Source organism: Cebus imitator, unplaced genomic scaffold, assembly GCF_001604975.1.
Source record: "Cebus imitator isolate Cc_AM_T3 unplaced genomic scaffold, Cebus_imitator-1.0 Scaffold177, whole genome shotgun sequence".
NCBI classification, from domain to species: Eukaryota; Metazoa; Chordata; class Mammalia; order Primates; family Cebidae; genus Cebus; species Cebus imitator.
In genome coordinates, this window is record NW_016107492.1 from 2,164,539 (window position 1) to 2,175,844 (window position 11,306).

An 11,306-nucleotide genomic window follows, 5' to 3' on the forward strand; every position below is an offset into this window, starting at 1 on the left:
CCGCTCCCGGCCAAATTTTATTTTTTTTTTGAGACAGAGTCTAGCTTTGTTACCCAGGCTGGAATGCAATGGAACAATTTCAGTTCACTGCAGCCTCCTCCTCCCAGGTTCAAGCAGTTCTCTGCCTTGGCCTCCCAAATAACTGGGGTTACAGGCCCATGCTACCATGCCCAGTTAATTTTTGTATTTTTAGTAGAGACAGGGTTTCACCATGTTGGCCAGGATGGTCTCGAACTCCTGACCTCCCAAAGTGCTGGGATTATAGGGGTGAGCCACCACGCCCAGCCAAATGTTAATCTTTAAAAAATTTTTCTTCTCCAATGCCTTCTCCTCCACTTTTTTTCAGAATTTGTCCCTTCCAATTACAGCATGGTGTGGAGGAAACCGCAGCTGGGTGCAGAAAACTAGGTGTCGCTGCGCATGCGATTGTGGTAGACTACAGCAACAGAGAAGAGATCTGTAGCTCTGTAAATCACGTGAGACTTCGGGTTCACAAATATCTTCAGATGATTTTGTTTCCACGGACGCTGACATGGAAAATGGGAAAATTCTTTATGACTGCCTGATTTAAATTAGATTTTAGCTGCTAACTGAAGTAGTTATGTGACCAAAGAAGGATAAATACCTTTTTTCTTGTATGTAATCCACTCAGCTCTGTCCATTATTATTATTTCATATCATTAATCAACTTCATTGTGATCAGAAGTGTGAGCAGTGGCACAGATTGACTGACAAAAGATTTATCATCAGGGAATATGGATCACTACTTGGTTTTGTTTTGGTGCTATTAACTTGGCGTAATTCTGTCTTCTCTAATTATTTCCCTTGTGAGATTTTATTTTGGTGTTAATCTAGTCTTTTATAGAAAATGTAATATTAATAATTATCACAATTATTTTAAAAGAGTAAATATTAAATCATCACAATGAACTAAGCACTCCAACAAACTACATTTTTAAATTTATTCCCTACAATAACCCTGTGAACTTCATTTTACAGATAACAAATTGTGACTTAGAGAGGTTAAGCCAGACCAAAGTTGTGTAGATAGTAGGTTGCGAAACCAGGATTACTGAGCCAGCACTTTAGACCAGGTGCAGTGGTTCACACTTGTTATCCCAGCACTTTGTGAGGCCAAGGTGGAAGGATTGCAAGAGACCAAGAGTTTGAGACCAGACTGGGAAACATAGTGAGAAACTGTCTCTAAAAAAAAAAAAAAAAAAAAAAAAAAAAAAGTCTCTACAAAAAAAAAAAAAAAATTAAAGAAAAACACATTTTTTAAACATGGGCACTTTAAAAGTGTTTGGTCAGAGCTTATATTGGAATTTATCAACATAAATGCTAATTTCACTTTACTGATACACTTATAAAATCCATGATGTGCTGGATACTGAAATTTAGATGTTAACAGAACAGTTTATCCTACCTTTATGACAGTGTTCTCTTGGCCTCCACTATTTGAACTCAACAATCTGTCTTGCCTGAACTCTCAGAGACCTCACCCAGTAGAAGAAAGACTCTAATCTCTGGATTGTATTGGCACCAAAACTTTGACTTTGTATAACACATCCAGTGAATGTGTTCTTTCAATTTCAAAAGGTGAAGAAAGAAGTGGGTGATGTAATAATCGTGGTGAATAATGCTGGGACAGTATATCCAGCTGATCTTCTCAGTACCAAGGATGAAGAGATTACCAAGACATTTGAGGTCAACATCCTAGGACATTTTTGGGTGAGTGTGAGTCAGAAACATTTCTGATTTGTGCACCTTCTCTTAAGATACATGAAACTTATCAAGGAGTTCACATACTTCTGGGCAAGAAACTGGCCAGATCTTTGCCTTAATTAAGAATCATCAAATTTGTTTGAGTAGTAGAGCCACAGACGTAAGGACACGAAGTTCAAGTGCACACAACACACCAGAATGTAAGCTACTTGGTCTGCCTTGTCCACCAGTATCTGACACAAAGCCTGGCATGTACCAGGAGCTCAACAAATGTTTGCGGGGGTTTGTTAAGTGTTGTCAGTGTACATCTTTTCAATGCTCTCACTTGGGACCTCATTCTTTCCCTCCACACCATAATTTTGTAATGTGTCCCTATTTTGCGGAATTTTAGAATGGAAAGGACGTCAGAAGTAATTACTAGGATATATGTAGGATTGGGGAAAATTTTGGATGAGACTCTGAGGCAAGTCCTAGATCCATGGGATGCTGGAACCACACAGACCTCATATAACTGGTTAGTTTTATGGGAGATGGAAACATCAACTACAACTGCCTTCGGATAGAACATTTTTTGATTAATCTTCCAGTGCCTCAATATTAGTGTGAATCTAGGGCAAATCTGGATTCTGGAAGAAAGAAGAAAAAAAATGATGTGCTTCCCTTACCTTTACCAGCTCCTCACATATGTGAATTGGCTCCCATGCCCACCAAACTACATGGAGACCTCATATGTTAGTTACTGAAAGCTGCATAACAAACTATACAAAACTTAGTGGTTTAAAGCAACAATATATGTTCACTATCATCTCATGGTTTCTGTGGGTTGGTGGGAATTTGGGGATAGCTTGTGTTGGTAGTTCTAGTTCTACGAATTTGTGTAGGATATATTAAATTATTATAAAATTTCATTGATATTTCTTACAAAAGAGGTTTTTGGTAAAAAAGAAAGACTTGTTTTCTGTAACATCAATATATAATATACAATATTACAAATAGGGAGATAGTGAATTCAGTCATGATGCATAAGTGTTGCATAGAACTCTCAGCTTACACTACTCAACTGTAAATACAGTTACACAAGATTTCACTCTTTTAATTAGAATAATAAAGCCTCAAGCCAAAAAATTACATGACACCAAATTATCATAAGGAATTATTTTAGTTCTGAAAACTCTGAATTTTCCCCTTAATATTGTTTAGATGACATACCCAAAAAAGGATCTATTTGATTCCTTCTGAAGGGAAGGAGGGGGAATACTGATATCAGTGTTGGCATGAGGTATACCATACTCAATGCTAGCTGAAACCAATACATTTGTATCTTTATTTCCATCATTTTTATGGAATTCATCATGAAATGCCGGGAAGTATTTTATTTCATTGTCTAAGTCCTCTCAAATGCCTTTCTGTCTTAACAAAAATAAAACTACCTGATTTGGAAACCTAATGCCTATATCGCTGTTTTTCTGCTTTCTGCAATGAGGACGGGCGTGGTGGCTCAAGCCTGTAATCCCAGCACTGTGGGAGGCCGAGGCGGGTGGATCACGAGGTCAAGAGATCGAGACCATCCTGGTCAACATGGTGAAACCCCGTCTCTACTAAAAATACAAAAAATTAGCTGGGCATGGTGGCGTGTGCCTGTAATCCCAGCGACTCAGGAGGCTGAGGCAGGAGAATTGCCTGAACCCAGGAGACGGAGGTTGCGGTGAGCCGAGATCGCGCCATTGCACTCCAGCCTGGGTAACAAGAGTGAAACTCCGTCTCAAAAAAAAAAAAAAAAAAAAAAAAAAAAAAAAAAAAAAAAAAAAAAAAAAAAAAGATCACAAAAGCACTTCTTCCATCAATGATGGAGAGAAATCATGGCCACATCGTCATAGTGGCTTCAGTATGCGGCCACAAAGTGATTGCTTATCTCATCCCATATTGGTAAGTATCACTTGCCAGCCATGTTATATAGTTTTGTACTTTGAAGGGAGCATTACACTTCAAATTTTTACCAGTGGAGGGTGTCCTGGTTCTTGGCATCTTGAACAAAGAATTGGACAAAATGCACAAGCAAAGCAAGGAAAGAAAAAAACAACAAAAGCAGAAATTTATTGAAAATGAAAGTAGGCTCCATGGTGTGGGAGTGGGCCCAAGCACAGGGGCTCAACAGCTCCATTACAGAATTTTCTGAGGTTTAAATATCCTTTAGAGATTTCCATTGTTTGCTTGGTGTATGCCCTATGTAAATGAAGAGGATGAAGTAAAGTTACAAAGTCATTTTCTCAGTGTACACCCTATGTTCATGGAGAGGATATTTCCTGTCATAGCTGAAGTGTTTCCATTTGATTTAGTTTTAGGAAGTGAGCATGAATCGGCCTTATGTTCCCTGCCTCCAGGCCCTATTCTCCTGCCTCAAGATTGCAATGCTCAGAGCAGAGTGATTTGGATTTACAAAATTTAAATTTACAGTAGTTTAGAATGAATTTTTTAAATGACTTTTTCTAAAACAATGAAACTGTGCTGTAATTATGTTTTAAATGTTTTTAGATTTCTGCAAACTCCTCTGTAGAACGACAAGAGAAAACAGTAATGCCAAGCATGTTTCCATTGTTTCCTGGAATAAGAAACAGAAACCAGCTGGGCAAAGTAGCTGAAGCCTGTAATCCCAGCACTTTGGGAGGCCGAGGCAGGCAGATCACTTGAGGTCAGGAGTTCGAGACCAGCCTGATCAACATGTAGAAACCCATCTCCACTAAAAATACAAAATTAGCCAGGCATGTTGGTGCATGCCTATAATCCCAGCTACTTGGAATTTGAGGCAGGAGAATTGCTTGAATCCGGGAGGTGGAGGTTGCCATGAGCCAAGATGGCACCATTGCACTTCAGCCAAGAGCAAAATTCCATCTAAGGAAGGAAGGAAGGAAAAAATAAAAAAGAAAGAGAAGGAAGGGAGGGAGGGAGGAAAGAAGGAGAAAAAGAAAGAAAAAGAGAGAAAAGAAAGAGAGAGAAGGAAAGAGAAAGAAAAAGAAAGAAAGAAAGAAAGAAAGAAAGAAAGAAAGAAAGAAAGAAAGAAAGAAAGAAAGAAAGGAAGAGAGAAAGAAAAGAAAAGAGAAAGAGAAAGAAGCTGAAACCCCACAGACCAAGAAGCAAAATGTACAGAAGCTAAAATGAACTCATATCTATGTCATGGCCTTGTGCCCAAGATAAGACAATCAGAGTGGTCCCTGGATCAAAACTTTTTCCAGTGTGCTTGTGCTGTGAAAGCGTGTGTGTGTGTGTGTGTGTGTGTGTGTGTGTGTGAGAGAGAGAGAGAGAGAGAGAGAGAGACAGAGAGAGAGAGGCAGAGAGAGAGAGAAACAACTCTAACTGAATAAAAGTTGCAGGTACCACACTCCATGCACCACCAAAGACATAAAGGGAAGGAGGTGGGAGGTCCTAGGATATACTACCGTATTTGCCAATATCCTTTCCTGTAAACTCTTCTCCAGATCCTCATAATAAAATTAAGAGGCCAAAATGGTAACCATTGTCAAGAGAAAAACTATCAACCCAGTTATCGAGCGAGAGAGGAGGAATAAGCAGAGTCCTACAGAAGTTGTCAACATAGATATTAGTTTTGTAGAATTTCTAAATATGATTTTCCTCATTCATATTTTTCAAAATAAAAGCAGGAATAAAAACAGATTAGAAAACAGTTTGAAGATTCAATGGAAAAACTTTACATGTAGGATGGAAAACTGAACATTAAGCCAATGGAGCTATTTTTGTTCTTTTGCTATCATTGCTGTTTAAGAAATTAGATATATTCACAATTCTGTTTAATCATGTAAGGAAATGAAAATGAATTGCCATTTATGCTCTGAGAAAAATCACAAGTGGATGATTTCAGGGGTTTGGCTTCTACTTGTTCTTCACTCAGGTGATACTGCCTCCTCACAGAAAGCTGAGGTTGGTTTCACTGTCCCTTAGCTAACAACGCTTGATAATTCTCATACAGTTCCAGCAAATTTGCTGCTGTTGGCTTTCACAGAGGTCTGGAATCAGAACTTGAAGCCTTGGGAAAAACTGGTATCAAAATCTCATGTCTCTGCCCAGTTTTTGTGAATACTGGGTTCACCAAAAATCCAAGCACAAGGTGAGGTCAAAATCAAGTTAAAATGGGACTGTGGCATGATAAATTGATATGAAAACTAATGAGAAATGTTTAGGCAGACCAACTAATAGAAAAAAATGAAAAAGGAAAAATATTTTTCTAATTAATATTATTATCTTGAAATTAAAGGAATAAAGGGGAAAAACACATTAGGGACTAGCAGGAATATCTGCTCCCAATGAACTAGGGTATTTATTTGTGTCCAGGAAAAAGCTCAACACACACTCAGGTGCCAAAAGTAAGTGGAAAGTGGGAATGGGGCAAGGGGGGCCAGAGAGGTGTGCTTAAGGGAATGGTGAAAGTCTCCTCTCCTGGAAACCACACCCACAAAATGAACAATACCTAATATTCCCCCCTTCTGTTCGTGGTTCATCCTCTTCAAATAGAGCATGGAAAGGTGTAGGTACTTATGTTGTATTTGACCGAGCGTAGAAAGTTAGCACCAAGACAAAAGTATGCCAGATTGCAGGGTCATTTATTATGCCAGCGACCACAGAGGACTCACGTCTCTCCAACCTGTGGCGTCAAAAGGAGGGTGCCAAGACTTTGTATACCTGAAAAACCACCTTGGGAGTGGGGGTGAAGAGTGGGGATGGGGATGAAAAGGTTTCGGACATTCCAAGGGCTAGGGGATTCTGTGATTCACCTCCTGGGCGGAGACAAGGGCGGGGGTCTCTGGACATTCCAAGGTCTAGGGGACTTTTGTCATTCTGTTTGTTACTTCAGTGGTTTACAGAAGTCAAGATATACATTTGTTTACACATTGTCTGGGTGGTGATAGAAGTCACAGATTTTAGCAGTTACTGATAAGAAAAGGTAAGCAGCTTTACATAGTTTTGCAGAACAAACTAGCAGTTCTATTTACAGCGACCAAGAACAGTATGTTATTGTGAGGAGAATGGGGCAGCCATTGCAACTTATTTAAAAACAGTTTTGCATTTTATAAAAATAGCGTTGCTCAGATTCTGGCTCCAGGCCAGCACAATATCACACTTATGCCTTTTTTATGTCTTCTACATCACTGACCACAATGTTAACATAAGGCACCCAAACATTTTCCAAGCCTGTCTCATCCCAAGAATTATTGCTTATGCTTACTTAAAAAATAAAGTTCATAGGCTCGTCCTTAGAAATTCCGATTCAGTAGACTAGGATTAGCTCCAAGAATTAGGAGTTTTGTTTTGTTTTGTTGTTTTGTTTTGTTTTGTTTTGTTTTACAAGCATACCAGATGAGGCTAGAGACAGAGTTGGAAAATTTTCATGTGGTCTGTATAACCAGAGTGCATGCTTGTAGTCCTAGAGATTCGGGAGGTTCAGGCAAGGGGATGGCTTGAGCCCAGGAGTTCGATGCTGTAATGCACTGTAATTGCACCTGTGAATAGCCACTGTACTCCATCCAGTGCACCATAGTGAGACCTCTGTCTCTGAATACACACACACACACACACACACACACACACACACACACACACACACACACAAACAACCTCTACATACATTTGATCGCTGTCACCACCCTGTCTTTAAAATGCAAATGTTCCAAGGAGCAGCAAATGAGTCTCTAGCTTCTTAGTCAGCAAGAACTCTTGTCTCTGGTCAGAGAGGATTTGAGACCATAAAAGAAGGGAAATTAGTCCTGAAAGGGGAAGAAAAAAGCAGGAAGGTGAGGATAAGGACCCGAAAATTAATCCATCTGTTTCACAAATTTTCCACAATCCTAGTATATTTTCCGCTGCAGGGTAACAAAATATACTAAGCTTAATGATTCAAAACAAATTTTTGGCTGGAAGGGAATTAGTCCTAAATATATTCATTCGAAAGAACTAAACAATTCTCTGATGAGTGCTGCTTCCGTTGAGGCTACTGACTCTTACAGCCTGAGTTAGCTGTGTGGTCTCTGCAGCTGGAGTCACTTCCTGCCACTGGAGTCCTTCATGGTAATAGACCATAGGTACTGTCAACTAAAGAAAAAAAAATGTTTGTTTTGTTTTTGTTTTTGTTTGAGTTGGAGTCTCACCCTGTCACCCAGGCTGGAGTGCAGTGGCGCAGTCTCAGCTCACCGCAATCTCCACCTCCCAGGTTCAAGCGATTCTCCTGCCTCAGCCTCCTGAGTAGCTGGGATTACAGGTGCCTGCCACCACACCTGGCTAATTTTTGCCTTTTTAATAGAGATAGGGTTTTGCCATATTGGTCAGGCTGGTCTCAAAATCTTGACCTCAGGTGATCTGTTTGCCTCGGCCTCCCAAAATGCTGGGATTACAGGCTTGAGCCACCGTGCCTGGCCAAAAAATTTAAGTTTTTAAAGAGTTAAAGCTGTTAGTTTTATTTATAAGCCTTACCAAGGACTACAGATGAAGACCTATAGCCTGAGAGCAGCCCTTTAGAGAGGTTCAGCTGGACTCCTCTGGCAGTGGAGGCCATGTGCTCTATCCTGTTTTGTCTTCAAAGCATCTTTCTAGAGAGCTGCACATTGTCACAGAGTCAGGGACTTTGTGAAATTACGCTGACAAGCAGAAGTGAGAAAATGTGGCTTCTTACCTTTGCTACGTTGTCTCACGGTACTTAATAAGTATGTGATATGTAAGTAAATACTATAGTACTATTGCAACTCCTGTTTTCTTAGACAAGGAATTGGGCCCAATAAAAACTCTCTTGATAGGCATTCAGGCTTAGTGTACAATGAGTTTTCCTAAGGGTATCCTGCCTCTTAAGGAAGGCATAATGGATCAGGAGAGTAAGGATAATGGAACCCTGGGCAACAGGGCTCCTGGGGCTAACTTAGGGACAAAAATAGACAATGCTAAAGATTTGGGATTGATTTTATTGAGGTTGCAGGATTGTGAATTTCCTTAGTAAGGGCTAAGGCATTGATATGTAATGTCACGCTTGGCTCAGAGGCTGGGTTGTTTGATCCATGTAGTTGAAATGAGGGAGAGAATGGGCAGAACCAAGTAATTTAGAAAGGTATTGATTTGTATTACTCTCTGCTGGCTTGCTGTTCAATGCAGTGGAGACCTCAATCACATGCTCATCTGCAGTAAACCACAGGTCACCCCAGGGAATGAAGTTTTAACATTCGCTGGTTCCTTAACTCCTCTGCCCAACCTTTATATTCACTGGCTGTTCAGTCCATGCCTAGACATCTTAATTTGAATATAACACTTTAAAACCATTTATGTTTTAATTTTCTGTCATCATCTTGCACTAATAGGCAATTCTACATTAGGCCTAGGTTTGTGACTATTTCTCAAGAATACATGTACACAGCCTACAGTATAAGGAAGGTCATGTGTCTAGTTGTCATACTCCTTGAGCCCCTCTTAAATTCTCATTAAACTGCAAGATAGGCAAATCAGAGGTGAATCTCAAATACGAAATTCTTAGCGGAATAAGGCTCCAATCCAGACCTAAAGAGAGGGTTCTTAGATTTCTCACAAGAAAGAATTCGGGGCAAGTCCACAATGCAAAGCAAAAGCAAGTCTATTAGGAAAGTAAAGGAGTAGAGAATGGCCACTCCATGGCAGAAGAATGGCTTGAGCTGCTCCATCAAGGATACTTAGAGTTACTTCTTGATTATATGATAAACAAGGGGTAGATTATTCATGAGATTTCCGGGAAAGGGGTGGGCAATTCTCAGAACTGAAGTTTCCTCCCCTTTTTAGACCACAGAGGGTAACTTCCTGCCATTACCATGGCATTTGTAAACTGTGATGGTGCCCACAGAAGTGTCTCTTAGCATGCTAATGTATTATCGTTAGTGTTAGCTTGTAATGAGCAGTGGAGACGACCAGAGGTCACTTTCATCACTCTCTTGATATTGGTGGATTTGGGCTGGCTTCTTTACTGCACCCTATTTTATCAGCAAGGTCTTTATGACCTGAATCTTGTGCCAACCTTCTGTCTCATCCTGTGACAAAGAATGCCTTAGCTTCCTGGGAATGCAGCCCAGTAGGTGTCAGTCTTATTTTACCCAGACCCTATTCAGGACAGAGTTGCTCTGATTTAAAAGCCTCTGACAAAATGACCTCAAAACAATTCAGCTTTATGGAATACCTCCACAAGAAAGAAAGTATACTTAGCTATAGAATTTTCTCCTTGCATCGAACAGGCTTTGAGATGTCAGATGTGTCCTTCCTGACCCATGATTAATCCTAGCCATTCCTCTTTCTTGCCTGGCTCCTCTACTCCTTACCATCTAATTTTGATATTTTGACTAAGCGAGCTATGAAACACACCTAATGGATATGAAAGCATATGAAAGTGTGTGATAACAAAACATCAATATGGAATGTGAGGAAAGTGGGTAGGATGGCATTCATGTAGCAAATCTTGGAATATTTTTAATCTTCATTCTATATTTAGTAACTCTATAGGATAATTTTCCTGCTATCGTTTATTCATAAAATTAAAATTTTGAAAAATAAAAAGAAACTTTTTCTCTTTTTAATCACAGATTATAGCCTGTGTTGGAAACAGATGAAGTTGCAAAAAGTCTGATAGATGGAATACTTACCAATAAGAAAATGATTTTTGTTCCATCATATCTCAATATCTTTCTGATGCTACAGAAGTAAGTACAGTACAGAACACTTAAATACTAAAACGCCAGTACAACTGTTATTTGTTTATTTATTTATTTTGAAACAGAATGGTCACTCTGTCACCCAGGCTGGATTGCAGTGGCATGATCTTGGCTCACTGCAACCTCCACCTCCCGGGTTCAAGCAATTCTCGTGCCTCAGACCCCCAAGTAACTGGGACTACAGGTGTGTGCTACCACACCACGCCCAGATGATTTTTGTATTTTTTGGTAGAGACGGGGTTTCACCATGTTGGCCAGGATGGACTCAAACTCCTGACTTCAAGTGATCCTCCTGCCTCGGCCTCCCAAAGTGCTGAGATTACAGGCATGAGCCACTGTGCTCTGCCCACTAAAGCTTATTATGGAGAATCTTTCAGCTGTGAGAATTGGCATGGAAACTCTCTGTCCCTGGGGAGAACAGCTAAGTTTCCTCTGTTATTTTCCAACCCAGTCTATAAGAAGAGAATGATTCATTTTCTCTACCAAATCTACTGTCTCTCCCCACACTTTGCTGAAGACTATTCTACCTAAGGAAAGACAGTTTAAAAGAATGCAATATAGTGAAGTAGTTAATAATCAAGACTCCATTTTTAAAAGCCTGCTGGAAGTCTGGTTGGGATTGCACTGAATCTGTAGATCAACTGGGGAGAATTGATGTATCAACAATATTGAGTTTTCTAATCCAAGAACATAATATCTATTTTTTCAGTCTTCTTCAAACTCTTTAAATCTTCAAATTGTAGCCGGGCGCGGTGGCTCAAGCCTGTAATCCCAGCACTGTGGGAGGCCGAGGCGGGTGGATCACGAGGTCAAGAGATCGAGACCATCCTGGTCAACATGGTGAAACCCCGTCTCTACTAA

General features: G+C 40.0%; 1 protein-coding gene across 1 annotated transcript in view; it reads left to right on the plus strand.

Moving 5' to 3' along the window:
• The window catches only part of LOC108315683 (17-beta-hydroxysteroid dehydrogenase 13), a 19,503-nt gene that overhangs the window by 3,376 nt on the left and 4,821 nt on the right, over nt 1-11,306 (plus strand). Inside the window, 5 exon segments of the mRNA XM_037744502.1 lie at nt 347-476; nt 1,600-1,731; nt 3,545-3,651; nt 5,708-5,845; nt 10,317-10,433. Of these exon segments, the coding sequence (XP_037600430.1) occupies nt 347-476; nt 1,600-1,731; nt 3,545-3,651; nt 5,708-5,845; nt 10,317-10,433 (624 nt within the window).